Below are 27,509 nucleotides of genomic sequence, written 5' to 3' on the forward strand. Positions count from 1 at the left end.
CTGTAGATTCACTGCCACTAACCTAACGGGTCGTCAGGTCCTTTCCGTTTGCCTCCTACTTATCTTCCCATCTGAATTACTCCAAAAGCCCTTGTTTCTGGTTTCTGGTTTCTTTCCTCCCACACCATCCTTTTTGCACACTGAGACCAGGGAGTTCATTCCTTTTTAGTATGTTCTTCCCGTCTTTCTAGTCACTCTAACGGTAGAATCTCAGACTTTTAGTATGGCATATGAAGTACTTCAAGCCTTTACTTCTACCTCGTTTAATCTCATATATCTCTGGCTCTAGCCATATGACACTCCCTGGAAAGCCCAAAGTAGTTGCCCTCCCCTCCACCTTTAGACTTTTGTTAGTACAACCTGGGATTGCCCTTTTCTCAATTCTCTGTCTGGATAACTCCTCCTCTATTATAATACTTCTAGTTCCCACAACATAGTCCTAACTGAACGTTAAAAAACCGAAACAAAAAAAAATTGGTTAAATGGATACTAGAGCTCTAGTACTGTTTGTTCAAAATCAAAGTGAAATTCCTTTTGGGCCTTTATTCTCTGCCATACAGAATAGATTTCATTTTTAGTCTTTTCTTTTTCTTTCCATTGGTAACGATTCTCTGGGTGAGAAGCTGGAGGGATGGGATGTGAACTGGGATATTCAGACCCAACTGGGATGTTCATACATTCTACCAAAATGTTGTATTGAGATGGTGAGGAAAACAAGACAAACAGACAAAAAATTCAGACTGTAAAATGGGAAGAAATGCCCAGTCATCTCCCTGAATAATGTCAACCATTCTCCTCCTCTTCTCTTCCCTCCCCTGCCCCACGTACACATAAGTTTCTCTTAAGGTAAAAGTCACTCTGTGTTCTTTTTAAAGCCCTCAGGTTTCATATTTTACTGCTGTCAGAGTCTGCTTCCCTGAGGTTCTTGTGTGCACTGGTTATTCCCCTGCTAAAGAAGCTGTTCAATTCATTCTTGCCTGGTGTGGAAGATCCCAAGGGAGGCAGTTCCTGAAGCCCTGTCTCCTTCACTTCCCTCCTCCTCCTTCTAGTCCTGGCTGGAGCAGTGAGTCTGTCAATCCCAGGCAAGAGACAAGGCAGACAAAGGTTCATTTGTAAAGGACCTCCTTCCAGCACCTCCTCTCTTCTCTGTTTGCCCAAATTCATCCAGTCAGTTGGAGCATTTAAGAAGATTATTCTGCCAACAAGACCAAAAGGAAAGAAGAAGAAAAGGGTATGTAATTTTTTTCTGTAAAAAACATTTCATGTCATGTGTTATACTCCAAAGTGCTGCTATAGATTAGGGCAGAAATGTATGTGTCTGTTGAAATAAAGGGAAGAGACAGAGAGATCCTTTGAGGAAATAGTACATGCGCTTGGAAAAAGATGATACTTCTTGGGGTAAAGGAAAAGAACCAGAAGAGGATATATATATTTCTTAACTAAGAATGCTGTTTAATCATAAATTTAAGAAGAAGCAGATTTCTCACTGTGGTACAATTAATATACAAACCCACTATGAAGCTAGTCCCACACAAGACTTACCCCAGCCCTCAGAATTATGTGTGGATGGTGAAGTATATCAGATTGTTCCAAATGCAATAGCTATACCTCTCTGTTGCCTAATCTGCATGATGTTAATTGCAGTGTCTAAGAAAGCAAATGTTTCTGCTTTTAAAAATCCTGATTCCTAAAAAGAAACTGGTATAAATATTCGACACAAAGAATGAATTCATTGAATTCATCCTTGGTGTTCCTAACATGGAACACTACACAGTGTCTGTACTGCTAAGATAAAGAGAATACTTTCTCCCTGTGGGGCTTAGAAACAGTCCTCTTTAAAATTCCTTAACTCCGTTACATAGGCTGTAAAAATACTCCCCAATTTTGGTCCTTTTCTCCTCTGATGATGATTTATTGCAGCTAAGACAATTAGGACGATGTAAGACTGGATATTGATGTCATCTTTTAGCATGCTCCGAGAGGCATGAAATCAGATCACCTTCAGGGAGAATGCAGACTTAATTTTTCTGTGGATGTAGGCATCGTGAGTATTTAGACACTCTGTCTGCTATAAGAATCTTTGACAGGCTTACCCACTTTCTAATATCACTTCTGTTCCTCTGTTAAGAAATTTCACTTGGGGTCTTGGTCATTTTAGCACAAACCTCTTCTAAGATGGTTAATGAGAAAAACAGAACTTTCAAACCCACTGTGATTTTCATCATCCAGAAGAGGTGAATGGGAAACATCACATCAGGGCAGCCGTTTTAATCTTTCCCAACTATCATTTTGATATTTCAAATGTCAAGTGCAGGGCTGGAGTTTCCATTTGTTTTTGCAGCTTTACTTCTCTATTGCCGTTTATGCAGAGAAATCTGAAAGTAGACTGCTCTTTCTATCTAATCATCAACTATTTCATTCCACTGCTCTGAATACCATTTCCCAGAACTGACATCAGTTGCCTGCTTGAGCATTGCACCATAGATGTCTGAATACTTAAGCTACATAGCCCTGTTAGTTTTGGCCATTTGATGGGATAAGTTTTCAAGTTTCCATTTAACTCCAGTCATTCAAAAACTTGCTGGTACAAACTACCCTCACAGAACCTAAATATGCAATGCCCTGTTGCCTGATGGTGGTAAAGACTTATTGCTTAATTGAGAAAGTCTTGCTCACAATTTTGATCTGATCCCTTGCACTGATGTTTTAAAAATTATGTCAGTACTTGGATATGAATGGTGTCATACATTAGAAACAATATTAATTATAAAAATTGAATTAAAAAACAAATGCATAATCAATTCAGGTTCCCTTGCATATTTCTTCAGATCTTCAGTTTTTAACTTTGTTTTCTTTTGCAATTTGGCTATAGTCCAGGAAGAATTTTAAGTGCACATACCTCAACTGAAAGAGGGAAAAAAAATAGAGCAACTTGCTTAAAATTGGCCAGTTCTTTCACTCTGGTTGGCACTTGAAAATATATGGTTTTTATGGATTGCCAAGGATTAAGGTTGGTGTCTTTTAGTGGAGGAAAATAAATAAATAAATAAAATAAAAACAATAAAACCCAATGTATCCCAGGAACACACTGGCTCAGACATTTTTCCATTTGCTAAATAAGCATTAGTGCTATTTATCTACAATTAAGAAAGAAGAGAAGGTTTCAGTTAAAACATACAATTTATAATGTGTTAAAAAGAAAATCTACCAGAAATGCTTGCCAGGTGTGGAACTTTCCATCGCTGAATGTGACTAAAACTGTGGCAAAAACTCTACTTTGTGCTCTGGCGTGGACGTGAGACACACGGTATGGCAACAGGCAACAGAGCTGATTTTCCAGCAATTTATTTGTTCATTATTTCAGTGAATGCTTTTGAGCATTTACTGTGGGCCCAGCATTGAAGGAGGTGCTGAGGCATTAAAATAAAAAGTTACCACCCTCACCTGCATGATGCTACTCTCACAGCTCCTTTGCTGTTTCCACAGCACTTATGTGTAATCTGTGCTGCAAGAACTGTGAATTTAACTAAACAATGTGTTTCCACAGTTAGTATGATGCATAAGTCATCTAACCCTATAGACAACGTGGCTACAAGTGGACACGGCAGCATCACGCCTCATGATTCTTCATGCCTCTGAATATCGCACCACCCCATGCCACTTCCTTTGCCTTGTCTTCTTTTGGTCAACAACCACTGCCCTGGCAGGCCCAAAGCTATAGATTCTATTGGTAAATATCTTTCTTATTTTCAGAGTTGTATATCTAGCCTTTGTCTTCAGATTCATCATATTCAACTGCTGAGTTACTCAACATGTTCCCCTGGATCCCTCATGGGTATCTCAAACTGAACTATCCTGAAAGCTTACTCTTAAATTCCCTCCAAATTTGGCTACTGCCAGTTCTTTCTCAGTTCGGTAAATAGCAACGCCATTCCAGCCAAAACCCTAAGAGTCATACTTCATATTTTCCCTCTTGGCTTATAGCTTTCATCAATCTCACAAAAAGCTCCCTATTTTCTACTTCTAGTGTCTTGCTCAGCACAACATAAATCTTTCTCTTAAAGATATAGTTCCTATCATGCTGCTACCATGTCTAAATCTTCCTGTGGTTTCCCAGTACACTCAGTAAAACTTAACAAAATATAAATTATCAAAATTAACCCAATATAGAAAAGTATGTACTATTTGGGATACAGTTATGTTAAAAATTATTCATCATTTATCTGAAGTTGAAATATAACTGGATATCTTACATTTTATCTGACATCCTTACATTTTAACAACGCTAATGTTGTTTGAGGAGACATCATATATGTTTAGAGACACAGGGCCACTCAAGGAGTGGTGGTATATGGATTTTTAATTCATCTGCTTTTACGTAAACAGATTGTAATGGAGATGATTTGATGAATAAATCTCATTTAAATCAAAATGACATGAATTTTCTGAGCTTTCCATTCACCTATCCTTTCCACTTATTCTCATTACTTTACAACCCTATATTTCCCTTTTCAATCTCCTTCACTGGTTGGTAATCTCTTTCTCTGATTTATCTTCCACACAGTACATAAATGTTTGGGTTTCCTTGTATTCTCTCCCTGGCTATCTCATTTTCTCTTGGTAACACCTTCATTTATGCATACCAAAACAAAACAAACAACCCAATACATCAAAATGTTAGCAATAACCCTCTATGTACTGGAACTCTATTTGAATTTTATTCTATCTATGCTTTTCTATATTTTTCAAGTATCTACAATGAATATGTATTAGTATTTTTAAGGAAATGTGTTTCTGGTTTTTGTTTTTTTTTTTAAGCCAATCAACAATATGGATCTAGTAACAAAGAAATCTTACACACCTAACAGTCATGAAATGAGCTCAGGAACAAATTCCACCTGTATGTAGGTAAGAGTAGTAAAAGACCAGGTTGATTATATATATAATGTTTTCCAAAAGCCACATAAATAAGATACAATTAAGATAGAAATAAGAACACGATTACATAGTAAAACAAACCAATAACACCAAGACAATCAAAGCTGTAAAATATATGAAAATGCCAAAGATTTAAAATAATACAAAATTTATTCAAAGACATTAGGCAAAAAGATGAAAAATAGTTTATTGTTTTCTTCTCTGACCACTCCTCAACATTTTGATAGGAACCTAATAAGAGATTAAAGGCAGGTGGTACTTGCTGAATATTGTGATAAGTGTATGCACGCACACACACACACATATATATATCTTAAGTCAAATATAGCCAGATGAATGGTATTTTTAAATTTTTTTTTAAAAGGAAAACAACAGGAATTGGGAAATACATTGTAAAGTCAGACTATTAACTACAAACTAATTATTAAAATAATAGTGCCTACTGACAAGTAAATTTAACAGCTCACTAACTTTCTCAAGTAACAAATAGTTTTCTGCCATGATATACTGAATTTAGCAATCTACCTTCCCTGACTTCAAGCACTTAGAAATCAGGATATATTATTTTTCATTCACTAACACGTTAGCCACTGTTTCCCATACACACAAAGAATATACATAAGACACATAGATACAAAACCCTTGGCTTCCTGAAGCTTACATCAAGTTGGGAAAATGTAATAAGAATATTTTATAATAGTATAGTTAGTTACATTGCATATCAAGGCCATTGTAATGGCTTTAGGTTTTACTCTAAGAAACAGGAGCTTTTGGAAGAGGTTGTATTTATTTATTGGTTTTTCTTTCCCTAAGTTCATTTAGTCTAAATGTGTTTAAGTTGAACCATAAAGTAGCTTGTTTCTAGTCTCCTCTATTTGACTTTACTACTCGAGTTCCATACTAGTTCTATTCCTTGACTTCCCTGTATTCTCAGTTTTACTGTACTTCCTGTGACTATGTCTGCCATGCTTGGACTTGGTATGGGAAGACGGAGCCTAAATCATCAAAGAAGTATATAAAGATTTAGGCCTAAAGATAAGAGAATGATTCTAGGTTATATTTTAGCAGCCTCTTTTATCTAGAATAAAATAAATAAGGTTTGTATTGAGAGGATGAAGAGTGGCCTGAATGGCAAACGATAATGGGAGCTACTGGTACTTGGGACCCAGTAGCCACTAGCCTTATCCAAAGATGGGCTCCAGAGGAACCACAGTTCAATGTGGGAAAGGGAATAGAAGAAAAAAAGATATATAATTTTGAGAATTTAACTTAAGCATTGAAATTACCAGGATAGCACACAACTGATAGCTAGGATTTATAAGATTTGGGTATTTTTTGCATTCCTCTAAAAATAGCTACACATGGTAAAAGTGATGTAGAAAGCTGTTTGTGCCCAACATGGAGTAACAGAAACCAGATTTACCTGCTTTCTTGGAACAAGGGATGTAACATTCAATATAAGATGTATGAAACGGGGGCTGGGGATTTAGCTCAGCAGCACAGCGCCAGCCTGGCAAGCGCAAGGTTATGAGTTCGATTCCTGGTACCAGAAGAAAAACAAAAACAAAACAAAACAAAAGATGTATGAAACGTTTGTCAAGATAATGGGCTTCACCAATAAAGGATATAAATCCCTGAGAGATGAGAAAGGAAAGAGGACAGCCCTAAAATTTCCCGTATCTCCTGCCTTGATAGGGTTTCCATGCTGCATCATGGGCAAAGGGAATCCAAGCAGAGTCCAACAGACTCCCTGACTTAAGGAAATATGCCTGAGAAGCAGGGAGACCAAAGAGTTCACAGAACCAGAGAGAAGACAGTGCCCACAGACAGAGGGAGAACTCTGGAGGTCTGCAGAGAGCCTCACTCAAATATTCAGCAGAAAGATGATCAGCATATGCAAATGAGGGAACTATCCAAGGTCACAGAGACAAAAAGATTAGAAAACAGAATGTCTGGCTACTCACACCAGGCTAAGAATAGTCAGATCCAAACTTATCCTTTAACTAGATTACCTAAGAAAAAGACAGCAGACTAAAAACCTAAAAAAAGACATTATAACCAATGGCATGGAAATAAAAAGGATTATAGGAAACTACTGTGGACAATTATATGCCAACAAACTGGATAATTTAAAAGAAATGGATACATTTCTAAAAATACCAAATAAACCAAGACTGAATCATGAAGCAGCAGACAGTCTGGACACAGTTACAACTAGTAAAGAAACTGAATTAATAAATAAACACTTTCCAACCAAGAAAAGCCCAGGAAAGATGGCTTCACTGGAAAATTCTAACCAAACATTTAAAGAGCTCATGTAAATCCTTAAACTTCCAAAAAATTAAAGAAGAAGGAACATTTCCAAATTCATTTCACAGGGCAAGAATCACCGTGACACCAAAGCCAGACAAAAGCACAGGAAAATTATGGGCCATTATCCTTAATAAACACAGCTATAAAAATTCTCAATAAAATATTAGCAAACCAAATTCAGCAGCACATTAAAAGAATCATACACCATGACCAAACGAGATTTATGCTTGGAATTAAAGAGTGATCCAATGTATGTAAATCAATTAATGTGACACACCAAATTAATACAATTAACAGTGAAAGTCACATGATTATCTCAATAGGAGAGAAAGAAGATGGCTGCCTAGGGGACAACAGCAAACATTTTGTCCTTTGTCTTGCTCCCTTTTTTAGTATTTCTCTTATTTTTTTATTTCCTTTCCTATTTGCTTTTCTCCTCTCTTCTTCATTTTCTAACCTCCTTGCCTCCCTGTCCTTCTCTTTACCTATCATTTAGTACAACTATGTGTTCTATATATCATGAGAGAATAGGAATTAACCAGTGACATAGTTTAAAGAGTACCTACTATGCCAGGGCATGTTAGTGTAATCCTTAACACAACTGTGCTTAGAAGATCCGAACAAAACTTACTACAAATGTATTCACAGATTCTGACACTGCCTCCCTCAGTCTCTAAATATGCTTCTACCCATCTGCATGTCCCTCCTGCCTCTCTGAATCCACCTCAACTCCAACTATAAAAATAACTCCAAGGGTCCAACTTCCTGTCTTTTTCACTATAGGCAATATTTTACTTCCCTCTCTTGCTACTGACATTGCCTTTTCCTTTTCTCCTTTCTTTCTCCCCCACCCCCACTTTCTACATCCCAGAAAAACTGCAAATAGTAATATAATATTTTAGTCTCTCAGGGACACTGAAAAAAGGATGAAATTATCAAAGCAAATTTCACTGCTTATGATTTATGTATGGTTAGATCAGTCGATGCTGTTATAACCAGTAAAATTGTCTCCGTGCAACCTAGTGTCAGGGCTAACCCAATTAAATTAAATAGGTTGAACAGGTATACAATGCTGCTTGACAAATAAAGCCAAGAACACATTACTGGAAAACAGAACCTATCTAAAGAGATCTTCATACCAGAAAGAATTCTCTTCACTCTATTTGACCTCAACATTCAGATCATGCTCATGCATGCACACATACATGCACACACGCACACACACATGAACATGAAAAAAAAAGGCACAAAATCTCTCCAAAGACTCCTTTCTCAGAGTGCCTCAAAGGAGCACTGATTGAAAGCAAATCAAACACTAATCAGCTGAGCTGCACAAAAAGACTTCAGAGGAGTAAAAAAAAAACTTGGCAAGCTTTAAGATGACATAATCCAAAAGATAGTGGAATAAACAAACTGACTCATGTGAAGCAAACAATTAGAAAAGCTGACCAAAACTATTCAAAACATGAATGACAAATGTACCAAAGAAATAAACTCCAAGAAAGGTTCCAAACAGAAACCCCCAGAGAAAAAGAATTCTTGGGATTACCTGAACAGCAGAAATGACCAAAATGAGGGAAGAGTTTTGGACATCAAGGCAAAAAGTACATGTGATCATATGCTCAGAGAAATCTTAAAAATGATAAGAGAGCAAGGAAAAGTTATTCAGCAGCTATTATATGACACTAAGGAGGCTAACCTAAAGCTAACCAGAGTGAGAGAGAACTGGATGACAGTATAAGTGGAATAAAAAATTTTTACAGAAATCATAGCAGAAAACTTTCCAAGTATGGAAAAAGAATTCAACATACAGATAAATGAGGCTTACAGAGTAGCAAATAACTGTAATGAAAAGGAAAGCTCCTCATGATACATCATAGTCAACATCCCAGAAGTCCAACACATGGACAGAATGTTAAAACCTGTCAGAGAAAAGCAAAGAACTCAGTTAAAGAGGTAAATCCATTAGGATTACAGCAGACTTTTCAACACAATCTGTAAAGGTTAGTAGATCATGCAGTGAGGTGTTTCAAGCCCTAGAAGAAAATAACTTCCAACCCAGACTACTGTATCCTGTAAAACTATCTGTCAAAACTGACAGAAAAATAAGGACATTCCACAAGACACTTTAAGAAATCCATAAACACCAAACCAGCACTCCAAAAAATACTTAAGAATACTATAGACAGAGACAACAAAGCCAGAAAAGCTAAAATTAGTATATCAAGCAAGGTGAGTAGTTAAACAACAACAAAAAAAGAGTCAACAACAGAAGACTGTAATAACATAAGTAAGATAAACTAGAATCATTTGTAGGAAAATGGGTACACCTTGACACCATAATGTTAAGTGAAATAAATCAAACATACAGCTTAAATATGCATGATTTATCTTATATGAGAAATCCAAAGTATAAATAAATTTAAGAGAAAAATAAAAGATAATAGCAAACATAGAGATAGATCTTTGCATGGGAAAGAGACTAAGAAAAAGGGGGGCTGATAAAAAAATAAATAAGATATAGTGTATATATGTACAACTCCTCACAATGAATATAATCATTATGTACTACAAACATTATTAATAAAAATTAAAAAATAAGTGAAAATATTTTAACAAAATTAACACACTTTCCTGTTAAAAACTCTCAACAAAGTAATCTAGGAAAAATTTACCTGACATAACAAATACCAACCTTACAACTAATGCCATATTCCACAGTAAAAAAAAAAAAAATAGAATGCTTTCTACTATGATCACAGTCATTTCTATTCAACATAGTACTGTAAATTCTAGCTACATAAATTAGATGAAACAAAGAAATAAAAGTCATTCAAAATGGAAAGAAAGTAAACTTGTACTTTTTTGCAGATGATAGGATCTATATATAAAAATCCTAGAGATTCCACCAAAAACATCTATTAGAACTCATAAATTTTTTTCTATGGTTTAGGTCAATAATGACCCCAAAATTCTCATGTAATTAGAGATAGGGCTTTTGGAAGATGGTTGAATCATGAGAGTGTTGTAGCTGACTTGCTGTCAGGATGTGGGCTATAGCTAGACGCAGGTCCCTGAGACATAACCTGGAAATGCATATCTTTCTTCCCAGCTCCTCCATCTTGTCTCTGCTTCCTGGCCACCATGGTATGAGTAGGGGTCCTCTACCTAGACCCTTCCTTCCACCATGCCATTTCTAACTATGCTCTGAAAGCTCTAAAAAACTATGAACCAAAAGAAAAGTCTCCTCCTTTAAATTGTGAATGCTGGGTATTTTACCCCAGTGATGAGAAAGTGACTAATATAAAATTAAGTATAGTTACAGTATATAAGTTGTATTTCTTTCTTTCTTTTTTTTTTTTTTTGTACCGGAAATTGAAATCATGACCTCAGACTTGCCAGGTAAGCACTTATGCCACTGAGCTACATTCCTGGCCCTATAAATTGTATTTCTATATATTAATTTTAAAAAAACTATCTGGAAAAGGAACTTAGGACAGCAATCCTATTTATGTTAGCATCAAAATAATTAAATAATAATAAAACACTTAATAAACTAAGGAAGCCAATGACATAAAATGAGTACTAAAAAACATTAATGAAATAAATGAAAGAAACACAAACAAATGGAATTCTTTCCAATAGTAGTCACAGATTAGAACACTTACTATTGTTAAAATGGCCACAGTACTCAAAGTGCTTCATAGATTCAACACAATCTCTATCAAAATCCCCCTGGCATTTTTTATAAAAATAGGAAAAATTTTAAAATTAATACAAAACCACAAAAGACTCCAAATGGTGGAGTGATGAACAACGGGGAAAGAGCCTCTCGGAGATATGGTATCCAGACCCTGGAATATAGCAATGTTAGGAAGAGAAGAAGGGCAGCAGGTCCCTGGGACCCACAAGGAATCCGAGGCAAAAATTGAAGCCCACAGGGAGAATGAAGAGAGACCTCAGTGCAGAGGCAGGTGACAGGCAACACTTTCTCCCTCAGCCCTGACTCACTGCATGAGAGGGGCAACTTGAACCTGCAGATGCACAATGACTACTGGTGACCCCAGAAGCCTTCACAGAGAAACACAGTAGTGGAGTGGAGCTGTGGACACAGCACACTGCCGTCGCTGGTGAGTTATTTGGGTTCAGACGTCTCCCAGGAGAGGGTGATGGGCCAGTAACCATCTTGGAAAGAGGCCAACTGAGCTCAGAACTTAGAACAGCTGTGGCCCAGCTCCATCTAGTGGCTCCCAGTGACAGGGTTAGGGAGCCAAATTCAAGTCAGCAGAAGGTCAGGGAGCTGAGTTCAAGTTGGCGGGGAGTCAAGTTCAGTGTGGCAGGAGGCACATGGACTGCTGCAGGCTGAATAAATCTGGTTGCAGCCTCACAGCTAGAAGTCACCCTGAACTTCAGTGGAACTAAAGGTGCAGGCTTGCTGGGATTATCCACTACCCCCTGTAAAGCTACAGCTGGCTTTCTGGGGGCTAATCAACTCAGATCTGAGTTCTGTGTGCCCATGTTGTCTACCAATGATAGCAGAGACATGTATTGGAGTGGATGTTTTTATCTTATTTTTTTCTTTTTTTCCCTTTTCTTGTTTTTTATTTTGTTTTATTTTTCTTGATTGTTTTTTTTTTATAAGTGTGAACCAGTTTCTAGTTTTCTGATGCTGTTGTTCTGTTCTTGTTTTCATTTCTTCATTCTCTTTTTCTCCTGTCTTCTTCACCAATTTCCCAAAGTTTGCATGAATTTGTTTTGTCTTCCAGCCTTGCTTCTAATCTCTTTCTCTTCTCCTATTTCTCTATTTTCCCCCACTAACCCCTTTTAAAGTTTCTCCCCTGAGGGTAAAACTGCCATATTGAGGGCTTGTTTACCACATACAATTTCCTGACTCATTTTAGATTTTGTTATATAACCCCAAATCTAGGTCATACTGTTAATGTGGCAAAGTAATAGTTACTTCAGTTTGTCATTTTCTAGGCTGTGTTTGGTACTACTGCTATTGCTGATTGTACCACTTTAGCCAAGGTGACATAATTGTTCTAATCAATTATTCTTCCTAGTATACCAAGACTGAGATCTCCTAAGAGTCATAAAAAATACCATAGGCCAGTGCCAAAAAACCAGGGGCTGGGACAAAAAGGCAGCAACTTCTTATCCTCAATAAATTGAAGAGGTAGGATCTTGCAACAGACTCAAAACCAAAAAGCCAGGTGTACCTGGAAGACATCTCTGAGAAATAGTCATTTCCTAAGGATTCTAAATACTAGCAATAAATCTACTTGCTATAGGCAATTTATAAGCATCAACCCAGGAAATAAACTTTTAAAAAATAGAAAATGAGAAGACAGTTAAGATACAACCTGAGACTTCTAGCTCACCAAAGGAAAACTCAGGAGGCAAAGAGGTGAAATGATCAGAAAGCTACCCACCTGGACTCTCTGATGTAACAGTGGAAGTAACAAAGCAGATGAATGAAGCTCTAAAAAAATCAAATCAGAAATAATTTCTCAGATAATTACAGAGATGGTGACCACAGTGAAATACATGCTTAGTGACTCTAGAACAGACACAGATTTTTTTAAAAATAGAGTTTAGGAAAACAATGGAAATCATGGTTTTTCTCCGGTACCGGGAACCGAACTCACAACCTTGCCCTTGCCAGGCAGGCGCTTTTGCCGCTGAGCTAAATCCCCAGCCCCTAACAATGGAAATCATGAATGCTTAACTTAAGAAAGAAATGGAGGGGCTGGGGATTTATCTCAGTGGCACAGCACCTGCCTGACAAGTGCAAGGTTGTGAGTTCAATTCTTGGTACCAGGAAAAAACCAGAAAGAAAGAAAGAAAGAAAGAAAGAAAGAAAGAAAGAAAGAAAGAAAGAAATAGAATCCAAGGAACAGATTCAAATAGATACCCAGGAGATTAAAAATTCCACTGAAACTATATACAGCAGAATAAGCCAATGTGAGAGCAGAACTTCAGATATAGATGACAGGATTATGGTTAGCAATAATGAAAAGAAAGATTTCTTAAAAATAGTAAAGATTATGAGAAATCAATCCAGAAGCTGCTAGATGATGCACTGAAGAATAAAATAAGATTGATAGGAGTCAATGAAAAGGCAGGAGAGCACAAAAGACATAAAAAACCTGTTCACAGAAGTCATGGCAGAAAACTTCCCAAGTAGGGAAAAAGAATTTGATATATAGCCAAGTAGGCATATAGAACTCCAATTAGCCATGATAAAAAAAAAATCTACAGCAAGGCATCTAATAGTCATGATCCCAGAAATTCAACACAAGCACAGAATAGTAAAAGCTATTAGAGAAAAGAAAAAAATCACCTATAACGAAAAGTTCATTAGAATCACAGCAGACTTCTCAACACAAACTCTGAAGTCAAGAAGAGCTTGGGGTGAAGCATTTCAAGCCCTAAAAGAAAACAATCTCCAACTCAGATTGATGTACTCCACAAAACTGTCTTTCAAAACTGATGGAGAAATAAAATACTTCCATGACAAGGAAAACCTAAGGAAACTATGAACACCATATCAGCATACCAAAATGTTCTGAAGGGTAATCTAAAAAGAGGTAACAAGGATTACAGCTCTATGAACTGCAACAGAATTAATCTACCAGACAAGGCAAGCAATTAAATGGGGTGGGCGGGGAGAGGGAGCTAACAACAGGAAAATAACATGACAAGGATAAGTCAATACATATCAATTATAACTATTAGTGGTATTGGTCTCAATTCACCAATCAAAATAAACAGATTGGCAGAATGGATCAAGAAGCAAGCTCCAACAATATATTGCACACAAGAAACACATTTAATTAAAAAAGAAATTCAGACACTAATTTCCCTTCTGGGTATATTCCCAGAAGAATTGAAAATATCATACCACAGTGATATATGCACATCCATGTTTATAGCAGCAAGATTTGTCATAGCTAAATCTACCAAAGAATGGATAAAACAGTGTGGTATTTTAATACAATGAGTATTACTCAGGTATAAAGAAAGATAAACTCAAGGCTTTTATAGGTAAATCAATGCAACTAGAGACCACATTCATAAGTGAAATAAATCAGACTCACACGTATAAACATCATATCATCTCCCTAGTGTAAGAAACTGAAAAAGCAAATAAATTCCAAAAGCTACAATATTATGAAAGGGAAAGCAACTGCTCAAAAGGAAAGAACAACTGGGATAGGGGAAAGGAGAAAAGAAGGGAGGGAAAAATATGTATAAATACACAAGACAGCTAGGATAATTTTACTACTAATTTCTATTAGTTCAATGAAAGGAAGAGTTTGTGCTTACATTGATCAATTTTATATGCCTATACCTAGTAATCTGAGCAACTACTTTGAAGATAACTATGCATTATAATAATGACTAATTATTTCCTATCATCTTGTTTTAAAATTCTGTATCATTTCTATTGTTTTTTAAAATTCTCTTTAAAATAAAAAAGCCAAAGGATGCTAAACAATACTCCATGCAACAGGAACCCAGAAAAAAAGCAGAAGTAGCTATTTTATTTGCAGACATAGTGGATTTCAAGTGAAGACTGATTGAGACAAAGAAGGTCAGTACATCCTTGTAAAGGGAATAATCCAAGAGAAAGAAATCACAAGCAGAATTATATATGCATCAAGTGTCAGTGCACCCAACTAGATGAAACAAATATTAACAGACATAAAAAATCAAATAAACAATAATACAATCATAATGAGGGACCCCAACACCCCACTGTCACACATAGATCAATCAGACAAAAAATCAACAATGAAATTTTAAAACTGAACCAAATTTTTGAACAAATGGACTTAGTAGATGTCTACAGAGTGTTCCTCCCCACAACATCAGAATACATATTCTTCTCAGCTGCACATACAACGTTCCAGAAATAGACCATATACTAGCTCACAGAACATGCTTAAGTAAATGCAACAGAATTGAAATTGCCCCATGCACACTGTCAGACCATAGTGCAATGAAATTGGACGTCACTGGAAAAAGAAACTGCAAAGACTTCATAATACATGGAAATTAAATAACACCCTCATGAATAACCAGTAGGTGACAGATTAAATTAAAGAAGAAATTAGACAGTTTTTACAATTAAATGATAATGCCAATACAATGTACTGGAACTTATGGGACACAGTGAAAACAGTCCTACAAGGAACAGTCCTTATAGCAGTGAATACCCATGTCAGGAAACTAGTATAAGCTCAAATAAACAATCTAATGTTGAACTTCAACCTTCTAGAAAAAAAGGAGTAAGTCAAGCTCATACAAAGGGGGAAATTTAAAAGATCAGAGTAGAAATTAATGCAACGGGGACTAAAAAACAATACAAAGAAGTAGTGATTGGAAGAGCTGGTTCTTTGAAAGATTAAACAAAGTTGATAAATCCTAGTCAATCTTACTAAAAAAAGGAAAGAAACCACTCAAGTAGGAATGAAAAGGGTGAAACTACAACAGATCCTGCAGAAATCCAGAAGACCATCAATACCTACTTTTGAGAACATGTATTCTAATAAAATGGAATAAAATGGGAAACACAGAAGAAATGGACAGATTCTTAGATATATGTGAATTACCAAAGCTTAATCAAGAAGGTATAAAAATGCTAAATAAACCAATATCAGTCAATGAAGACATAATTAAAAACCTTTATGAAGGAAAAGCTCAGGTCCTAATAGACTCACTGCTGAATTCTACAAGGAATTTAGAGAAGACCTAATGCCATTACTCCTCAAACTCTTTAATGAAATTGAAAAGCAAATGATACTCCCAAATTCATGTCTAGAAGCAAACATTACCCTGATACCAAAATCAGAGAAGTATCCAAACAAACAAACAAACAAAAAAGAACTACAGGTCATTCTCCCTAATGAACATAGACACAAAAATCCTCAGTAAGATACTGGCAAACAAAATGCTGCAAATCATCAAGAAGATTATACACCATGACTAAGTAGAATTCATCCCTAAGTGGGGATGCAGAGATGGTTCAACATATGCAAATCAATAAATTTAATACACCGTACTAACAGAGCTAAGGACAAAAACCATACGATCATCTCAATAGATGCAGAAAAAGTGTTTGACAAAGTTCAACACTCATTCATGATGAAAACCCTACAGAAAATTGGGATTGATGGTCTTTATCTCAATCTGATAAAACCCATCTATGATAAACCAACAGCCAATATCAAATTATATGAAAAAAAAACTGAAAGCTTTCACTCTAAAATAAAGAACAAGACAAGCACTCTTATTCAATATTGTTCTGGAAACATTAGCCAGTGCAGTGCGATAAGAGAAAGAAATAAAAGGAATAATGATAGGAAAGGAAGAAATTAAATTAATACTCTACATAGAAGATCCCAAAAATCCTACCAAAAGACTTCTAGATTTAATTTAACCAAATTCAGTAGCACAGCTGGATACAAAGTTAGCACTCAAAAATCAATAGCATTCCTGTACACAAATGACAGACTCACTGAGAGAGAAATTAGAGAAATGACACCTTTCACAATAGCATCCAAAAAAATGAAATATGTAGGAATCAATCTAATGAAGAAAGCAAAAGCCCTCTACATTGAAAACTATAGTACTCTGAAAAAGGAAATTGAAGAATATATGAGAAAACGAAAAGACATCCCTTGCTCTTGGGCAGAAAGAACCTATATAGTGGAAATGGCCATACTTCCAAAATTGTCATACAGACTTAGTGCAATACTGATCAAAATTCCACAACATATCTCACAGAATGATGGAAAACAATCTTAAAATTCATTTGGAGACAGAACCAATCTATAATAGCAGAAGAAATTCTGGGCAACAAAGGCAAGGCAGGGGGCATCACGATCACAATACTACAAACCTGTGATAAAAACAGCATGGTACTGGCAAAGAAACAAAACAAAACAAAAAACCTCGAGGATCAGTGGAACAGAATAAAAGATGCAGAAACAACTCCAAATAAACTCAGTCACCTTATCTTTCACAAAAGGGCTGAACATGTTCACTGGAAAAAAGATAGCCTCTTTAATAAACAGTACCAGAAAAACTGCCTTTCTACACATTGAGCACTAAAACTAGACCCATGTCTATCACCAGGCACTAAATTAAAATCAAAATGGATGAAAGATCTAAATATTAAAACAGAAACACTACATGTGGTGTAAGAGGGAATAGGTAGAAGTCTTGAAGACATAGGTATAAGCAAAGATCTTATGAACAAAACCCTAATTGCATGGGAAATATTACAAAGAATTAACAACTAGGATCTCATTTTATTAAAAAGCTTTGCACAGCAAAAGAAATCAGCAGCACAGTGAAGAGATAACCCACAGAGTGGGAAAAAATTTTAAGCAATTGTTCCTCAGACAAAGGACTAGTATCTAGAAAGAATTGAAAAAAATCAGACCCTTCAAACTTAAAGACCCAATCAAAAAATAGGCATCTGAGATGAATACACACACTTCTCAGATGATGAAGTACAAACAGCAAATAAATACATGAAAAATATTTACTATCACTGGTCATTCAAGGGATGCAAATTAAAACAACACTGAGATTCTTGACTACAGAAAGAAAGGGGATTATCAAGAAATCAACAAATGTTGGCAGGGTTGTGAGGAAAAAGGAACACTTCACTGCTGGTTGGAGTGTAAACTGGTGCAACCCCTGTGGAAATCAGTATGGAGATTCCTGAAAATCTCCATAGACTGACAGCCAAAACTAGACCCCATATCTATCACCAGGCACTGGGTAATAAATACTAGAGGTTCTATTTGACCCAGCTATTCCTCTTCTTGTTATCTTCCAAAAGGAATTAAAAGCATTATACCACAACAATATATGCATACCCATGTTTATAGCAGCACAATTTGTAACAGCTAAATTTTAGAAACAACTCAAATGCCCATCAACCCAGGAATGGATACAAAAGATGTGGTTTTTTAATACAATGGAATACTACTCAGCCATAAATGGTAAACTTGAGACTTATATAGGTAAATGGATGCACCTTGAGATCATATTCAGAAGTGAAATAAATCAGACACACACATATAAATATTGCATTGTCTCTCTGGTATAAGAAACTGAAAGTGTAAATAAGGACTAGAGTGTATAATAGAAATTGTGAAATGGAAAGAAATTGATCAAAAGGAAAAGGGAAGTAGGAAAGGAGGGAAGGGAAAACAAAGAATGATAGGGTAAAATGGAAACAATGCTTTATAAATAAGGAGGATAAGAGGGGCTGAAGGGAGTGGAGGGGAATGGGGAACAAAAGAGAAATCAAGGTATATTATATACAGGTACAAATTCCCTATGATGAACATGAAATTTCTAAAAAATCAAACAACCAAAACAATCTTGAAAACAAAAAACAGAACTGGAAGTGTCACTCTTTCTGACTTCAAATATATAATTAAGTTATGGTAATTAAAAACTATATGGTACTGGCATGAAGACAGACATACAACCAGTAGAACAGAATAGACAGCCAGTTTATTACATGTGAATAATGAACTGATCTTCAGTCAAATTGCCAATATTATGGAATGAGGAAGGGACAGTTTCATCAAAAAATCATGGGAAGAAAACTGCATCTCCAAATGCAAAAGAATGAAATTGGACACTTATACTTAACAGAAAAATTAACTCAAAATGGATGTAAAAATGTAACAGCTAAAAGTAAAACTCATAGAAAAACATACAGAGGAAAAGTTTCTTAATATTGGCTTTGGCAATAATTTCATGGATTTGACACCAAAAACACATGAACCAAAAGTGAAAATAAACACATGTGACTATATCAAACTAAAAGTCTCTACACAGCAAAGGAAATAATTAATAGAGTGAAAAGACACCCTGTGGAATGAGATAAAATATTTGCAAGACATATGTTGGATAAGGGATTAATTTTTAAATATATAAGAAACTCTTAAGACTCAACAGCAATCATCACCATCACCACCACCCAATTAAACATGGATCATAGGCTTGAATAGACATTTCTCCGAAGAAGATATCCAAATGGTCAATATCTATCTATCTATCTATCTATCTATCTATCATCCTCAAGATCACTAACATCAGGGAAATGCAAATGAAAGCTACAAAACAAGACAAATTTTGGTAAGGATGTGGAGAAATTAGAACCCTTATATACAGTCAATAGGAATCAAAATTGTGCAGCTGCTATGGAAGACAATAAAGAGGCTTCTCAAAAATTTTAAAACAGAACTACCATATGATAGAGGCATTCTGTTTTGGGGTACATATATTCCAAAGAGCTAAAATCAGGATCTCAAAGACCTACTAGGACTTCCACGTTCACAGTAGCACCATTCGCAATAGCCAAGATGTAAAAACAGCCTAAATGTCTATTGATAGGTAAAAGGGATTTTATAAATGTAGCTTATAGTTGTATGCATCAACTGTATACACGTAGTGTGGAATATGACTCATTCTTACTAAAGAATAGTATTCTGCAGTATGTAGCCCTCTAGATGAACCTTAAGCATATTAGACCACGTGAAATAAACTGGTCACTGAGAGACAAATACTGCTAATTTTATTTATGTGAGATATCAAAAATAGTAAAACTCATTAAAACCAAGAATCTAATATTGGTTGTTGGAAGCTAGAGAATGGGGCAATGGGAGTTGTTCATCAAGAGGTAAAAATTTCATTTGTGCAAGAGAAATAAGCACTAGGGATCTGCTGCACAACATTGTGTTTACAGATAAAAATACTATAGTGGTTATACACTTTAAAAATCTGTTAAGAGATAGATATCATATTAAATATTCTTGTTACAGTCTAAAAGAAACAAAATTTTAATATAAATCTAGAAATAGCCAGGCGTGAAGGTCCACGCCTATGGTCCCAGCACTCAGGAAGCTGAGGCAGGAGGATTGCTGTGAGATAAAGGCCAGCCTGGGCTACAAAGTGAGTTCAAAGGCAGCCTGATCCACATAGCAAGACCCTGCCTCAAAAAAACAAAAAAAAAATCTATAAGTAAGTGAGCACACAGTATGGAAAAATATGTTTACGAGTCAGGAGATGTAATATTATAAGTCAAGGAAACTCAATCAAAATGCCAGGAGGCTTTTTCTACAGAAATTAATGAGTGGATATTAATATTCATCCAGAAATGCAAAAGACCTATAATTACCAAAACAACTTTGCAAAGGAACAAATTTGAAGGACTAACTCTGCTTTACTCCAAGAATTATCATATAGTGCCAGTAATCAAAGCCGTAGTTTCGCAAACTACTGGTAAGGATATGGAGAAAAGGAACACTTCTAGACTGTATATACTATTGGGGGGAATACACATTAGTATATCCACTATGGAGGGTCCTCAAAGAACTAAAAATAGACCTGCCAACTTTAGCTCTACTACTCCTGGTTATATATAAGAAGGAAATAAAGTCAGCATACAGAGTTAGCTGCATATCCATAGTTATTGTAGCAGTTTTCACCATAGGTAGGATGTGGAATCTTGATGCCCATCAATAGATGAATGGATAAAGTATGAGATATGTGTATATATATATAATATATATATATATTATATACACACACACACACACACACACACACACACACAATGGAGAATTATTCAGACATAAAAACAAATAAAGTCATGTTATTTCAGGAAAGTTGATGGAAGCAGTCATCATGTTAAGTCAAATAAGGAAGCCACAAAAAGACAAGTATTATATACTTTTTCTTATATGTGGGAACAAAAACCAAAACAAAACAAAAACACCTGAAAGTAGAAGAGGGCCTACTGGAGCACAGAGAATGAGGGAGGCAGAAAGAAAGGAGAAGAAAGGGGAGAAGGGAGGATGGATATTATTAAAGCACAATATATACATGAGTATAAATGCCAAAGTGAAACTCATTAATTTGTACAACACTTTGTGTTACTAATTATGATTTAGAAATTCATTTTGGCATAAAGATAGACAACCAGACCAATGGAAAAAAAAAAACAGAGAATATGGAAATGGCCCCACACCTCTATTGAAAACTATTTGAGAAAAGCAAAGATATTAAATGCAGAAACAAGTCTTTCTGATGTACTAAAATTACTGGACAAACACATGCAAAAAGATCTTCAATCCATGTAATGCACTATATACAATAAGTAATACGGCCTTTTTGTACAGTTCTATATATCTTGTTTATAGATCTTCAGTATCTTTTTTGTACAGTACACCTTGTTTATACAGTCGTATAATGTTTGCTGATTGTACTGAACAGTACAGTACTACAGTGTTATGTTCTTTTATACATTACAGCAGTGCATGTAAGAGCTATGCAAATAAGTCATCAAATTGGAATTTCCTTTGACCATATCTTTGTTCTGAATATTATAATGCGCATACTATATAAAATGCCTCATTTAACGACCAATTCAGTTAATAATCTAGTAGCAGGAATGTAGCTTAATGGTAAACAAGGAATGTCTGTATTCCCTATCTAAATATTCGTCCAAGAATAATGAACACCATGATCCTATAAAGACTTATACACAAGTGTTCACAAAAATTTTACTTATATAGTCCCAAAGTGAAAACAGCTTAAATGTTCACTGACTGTTGGGTGGAAAGACAATATATACATAGGGACACTTTTCAGCAATAAAAAGGAATTAGCTACTGATACATACAATGTATATAAATTTCAAGATTGGTAAGATGTCACATAAAAGAGTGTATTTTATGATTGCACTGATGTGAAACTCTAGCATATGAAAATTAGCATTTGGTTTCAGAAAGCACATCAGTAGTTGCCTATATAGAATGGGGGTCAGGGAGGGTGAGATTACAAAAGAGTATGAGGAATTTAGGGGTGATAAGTACGCTTACTATCTTGATTGTGGTGATGGGTTTGTAGGATATACACATCAAAACTTTTCAAACTGTTTAAATATCTTCAGTTTATCATATGTCATATTAATTCAATAAAGCTATTTAAAAAATCTTTGCTTGTATAGCAGGGGTTCAGCTGCATACCAAGTATTTTTTAAAGCTTAATGGTTGTGGTGATTCCTGCCACACAGTAAATACTTGATACACAGTAGCTTTAACTACCTTCTTGAAGATTAAGTTGAAAAAGTGTCAAGAAATACAGCTTTTTAAAATTGTATATCTTACAGGTATTAAGAAAGATCCTAATCTGAGGTAATTTAAAGGTACAACTATATTTTAAAATATGAAATTTAAACTATTATCTGCAAAAGCCTACCAAAAAGTATCAGACATGTGCTTGCATGTATGTGTATTAGATTATGATGCACTGTATTACAGTTATGTCTTGCTCCATTAAGAAAACATATACAATGAAACAGATCTCATTTTTGTCTTCTCACTAATACTTGGAGGTGGAAATTAAATTGGATCTTTATAACTTTAAGAAAATATATAAGCAAAGCAAAACATGACTAGCTCAGAATGTGAAGTTGAAGAAAAGCTAAAACACTCACTATTTAAATGAAATATTCTTTATTCTTTAAACTTAAAGAAAATAATAAATGTTTATTCAAAAATCTAATATCTCACCTGAAATGATTTACCATTAATATGTGTCTAATCGCTGAAAATTCCATACTAAAATTTTCTTTCAGCAATATTTTCTTTCAATGTACAATATGTAATGACAGATACTCTTTATCTCTTTCTCTCTTTCCATGCTGGGAAAGATACATTGGCACTCGTCACCAAGATGAAATCTGAATGGCTGTGTATTCTCCGCCGTTCTTCCTTTGCTAAAACAGCCTGTGTTTTCTTTTTTCTTTTTTTTTTTTTTGGTTTTTCTCCCGTACCAGGAACCGAACTCACGACCTTGCGCTTGCCAGGCAGGCGCTTTTGCCGCTGAGCTAAATCCCCAGTCCAGCCTGTGTTTTCTTGACGTCTAAAATAGAAGCCAGAGGAGCCTGATTACAGAGAGGATGGATATTCTGTAGTTAGATGCAAAAGATATATTTAAATATCTCCTGGAAGAGGAATTAGACTTGTTTAATATGAACTCAAGGGTTCAAGACAGGACTGTTGGGTAAAAGCTACAGAAAAATATTTTACCATAAGCAAAATATCAGTGGAATGTGTTAACATGACAGCAAGTATGCAAAGGCAGAGTATCAATGGTGGCCAACCCATGGCATGCGTGTCACAGAGGGCTGTTTGTATCATTGAAAGTTCACCATCACTGGTATGTTTATAAGCAGGAATTCAAGCTGCTATTTTCAATTGTAGCTAAGATGACACCGTCTATATAGATAAAAGACATTAATAAGAATTTGCAATACAAATAAGCCCTAAAAGTAATTCTGGAAGAGTTAAAAAACTTAGCCAAACTATAAATATATCTATAGAGTATCATCTATCAATATCAGTTTTTCATTTCTGTCAGGATAGAAGCTTGGTTCTTTGACAATGTTATTGTGAAGATGTAAGATATACAAGGTAAAGACTCATTATTTGTTTTTTATCTGTCTGTTTTTCCAGTGTTGGAGATCAAACCCAAGGCCTCACACATGCCAGGCAATTGCTGTACCACAGAGCCATACTTTGAGCATTAAGATTCATTATGTTAATGAAGTTACTCGTTCTTTTAATTTACCTGAGTGATACCTTTGTAAAAGCAGTTGTTCTCTACTGAAGGTACAAACACATACACGTCAGAGGACCTTATTAAATGCAGATTCTCTCACCACTGTATCCTGTCCTCCCTCTACATTTCTCATTTCATATTTTTTATGGAATCCAAGCACTCGATTTTTAACAAATATTTTAAGTTACTTTTACTCTAGATGGTCAGAAAACTATACTTGGAGGAGCACAGAGGATCACAGAAAAGACTACCTCCTTTTACCCAAGAGTTTAGGGGAATGCCATAGAATTTTATATTCACATGAATTCCATCTTTTATAAAACAAAGACTGACACATTCTGGTTTTTCTTCTATCTCAGGCCCGAAAGCCAAAATGAAATTTATGGTATTTGTCACTGCTGGGCTGACTTTGCTGCTAGCAGCCCAAGGCATGCCTTCAAATCGCCTGTCTTGCTACAGAAAAATACTGAAAGATCGCAATTGTCACAGCCTTCCAGAAGGGGTCACTGAGCTGACACAGATTGATGTAAATGTCCCAGATCATTTCTGGGATGGGAAGGGATGTGAGATGGCCTGCTACTGCAATTTCAGTGAGTTGCTCTGTTGCCCAAGGTAAGGAAATGAAATCATAAAATGTATTTCTATGAATTAGATGCAGAAAACAATCTTTTAAAGACATTTCCCTCAGAATGCGTTGCTGCAATTATTTTTAAAGTAAATCCTGTCCAAGTCCCAAATGTTTTCTAGAACCACCACTGTGTGAGGAATTAAGTATTTTTGTTTAAGAGTTTGGCAATTTAATAAAACTAAATGAAAATCAGAACATTTTTAACACATCACTCTGTTAAATTCTACATTCTTATTTTTTACTATTAAAAAAATTATTGGAGCTGGGCATATTGGCACAGAGCTGTAATCCCAGTACTTTGGGAGGCTGAGACCGGAAGATTGCAAGTTCAAGATCAGATTAGACAACTTAAGTGAACCCTCTCTTAAAAAGGGCTGGGGAAGGTTCAGGGTACTCAGGTGTGAAGGCCTTGGGTGCAATGCTCAGGACCAGAAAAAAAAAATCTATTGGTAGCAGAAATGAACCTCAAGGTTGCCATCTTCCACCGATTTAAAAATATAAGCTTTTAGATAAAAGATGTTAGAGTGCTACCGAACAGTAAAGAGTACGAAATGACTAGCTACACAAAAAGTTGAATGATGGTCAAAGAAAAATTTCCCAGTTCTGTGTATGAGTTAACCAGAAATGAACTAAATAAAAATCCAAAATAAATTTTTTTTTGAAAGTAGATATACCTTAAGCATAAAACAATGATAGATAAATCAACAAGTGTGATTAGCTTTCCGTTCTAAAATCATGTTTTAGAATGATTCAATGCTGAATCTAGAACCCAGCTACTTAGACTTGAACCAGAGTTTTTTCTACCAAGACAGTTGGTTCTCAAAATAAGTTTCCCAGAATATCAGCTTCATCATTACCTGAGTTTGTTTAAATATGTACATTGATCCTTGGACCCCCACCCAGACCCCTCAGAAATTCTGGAGGTGGAACCTGGCAAATATGGTTTAACAAACCCTCCAGGGGACTTTGATACACATAAAGGTTTGAAAATCATTACACCCAACAACTTGGCTAATTAATCTCACGAAATGATTTAACTTTTTCTGTACTACAAAAATGAAATGTCAAGTAATATGAAAATACAGTGCTCCATTTTTCTTATTGTATTACTTGAAACCAATTTGCTAAAAGGGACTTGTATTTGGTTCATAATTTGACTGTCATTATTTGTGTTCATGTATTTGAACAAGAGTGTAGATACACAGAAGCAGTTTCTCTTAGATTTTGAAATGCCATTTTCCCAGTAGCAAGAGATTTACTTTGCTAAATATTTTTCTAAGCCATAATCATAACACCACCTTGCACATATGTACAATTTATACTATAGTATTCCATGCATTTTTATACTTTACCTTTTGTGATCTTTATGAGCAGAAGAGAATTGAGAAATTTTTTTGTTTTGTTTTGTTTGCCTCTTTTTTTTTTTTTTTTTTTTTTTTGAGACATGGTTTTGCGATGCAGTTCAGGCTGGCCTCGAGCTCCCTTTGTAGCCCAGGCTGGTCTCAATCCTGCAATGACCCTCTTGCCTCAGCCTCCTGAGTACTGGGATTACAGGCGTGCACCACCACACCAGACTCAAGAATTGAGAAACTTTTAAACATTTCTTCTGTCTCTATAAAACCTAGAAATTTAATGACTCTTTATTTTTATTTTAAAGAAAATTAAAAAGCAATAAAAGTGATACAGATTTTCAAAACAAGATGACAGGAAATTAACAATGGTTATTATATTGCATATTGTTATCTTCAAAGCAGTTGCTCAGACTACTAGGTACAGGCATGAAAAATTGATCAAACAATATAAACACTAACTGTTCCTTTCAATGGAGTAATAAAAATTAGTAGTACAATTACCTTAGCTATCATATATATATATATATACACACACACACAGACACACACACACACACACACATATATATATATATATATATATATATATATATATATATATATATGTATATATATTCCTTCTTTCTTTTCTTCTTTTCCCATTCCAGTTCTTTCCTTTTGAGTAGTTTCTTTCCCATGCCTTTCTAAGAACACTTTAATTTTCTCTTTCTTACCTGTGGACTTAAAAGTTCATGGTCCATTCTGATATCAGAAAAATGAAATTTGACATATAATAGCAGTTTTGAAACTATCCCACTCTTCTTTCCTTTGGAGGTAAATGCTTGTATATCATGACAATTGGAGGGAAAGAAGAAGCAGCAATTACCTTCTTGATCTCTGTTGCTCCCATGCCAAGTCCTCCCACTCATCTCTTTGTACTTTATTCCCCTAAAAAGAATAGTTATATGTGTGTGATATCCTGGGGATGACTGTCCATTTTTAACTAATATATAAAAGGTAATATGTATCTTAGCTTTCGGCTGAGTTTAACTGATGTTCTACTTTTTTTCAGAGATGTCTTCTTTGGACCAAAAATCTCTTTCCTGATCCCTTGCAACAATCACTGAGAATCTGCATGTCTTCTGGAGAATGCCATTCTTAATTTCCCATACATTATATCAGTATTATTACATTTCTAGTGTCTGTATAGTGCAATAAAGCACAGATTCTATAAAGTCTTACTTGTCTAGGACAAGTAACCCTGTTTTAAACAAATTGTAATAAAAAATTAGCTCAATTTAATTTTTTTCTGTGGGCTTTATTAGAATTGCTTAAAAATTCTGCCAAGAGAATTTTCATTTGAGGTATTCACTACACACAGTAAAAGAATGCTGTCCCCTCAGATGGATAGCCATAACCCAGTCTCAAATACTGGAACACACTTGGTTATTAGGTGAAAGTTTTTGTCTCTGTATACTTAATGAGAAAAATCTGGTATAAATTAAATTCCTTAGAACGAAAACTGGAAGTTTTCTAATAAGAAAAAAGACAAACCAAAAGTTCAGTGTATATTAGGTATGCCAAATGCTCTCAATAAATTTTCATTTTGCTGTTAACTATATCTTGGAAGCAGCCTA

General features: G+C 35.3%; 1 protein-coding gene across 1 annotated transcript; it reads left to right on the top strand.

Annotated features, from left to right (window-relative positions):
• Positions 1 to 610: 610 nt before the first annotated feature.
• On the top strand, positions 611 to 27,509 carry Scrg1 (stimulator of chondrogenesis 1). Its single transcript, XM_005373540.2, has 3 exons — positions 611 to 1,231; positions 24,273 to 24,525; positions 26,945 to 27,509. The coding sequence occupies exons 2-3, from the start codon at positions 24,287 to 24,289 to the stop codon at positions 26,997 to 26,999; spliced, it is 294 nt and encodes a 97-aa protein (XP_005373597.1). The 5' UTR covers positions 611 to 1,231; positions 24,273 to 24,286; the 3' UTR covers positions 27,000 to 27,509.

This window comes from Chinchilla lanigera, unplaced genomic scaffold (genome assembly GCF_000276665.1).
Source record: "Chinchilla lanigera isolate Chin_1 unplaced genomic scaffold, ChiLan1.0 scaffold00002, whole genome shotgun sequence".
Taxonomy (NCBI): domain Eukaryota; kingdom Metazoa; phylum Chordata; class Mammalia; order Rodentia; family Chinchillidae; genus Chinchilla; species Chinchilla lanigera.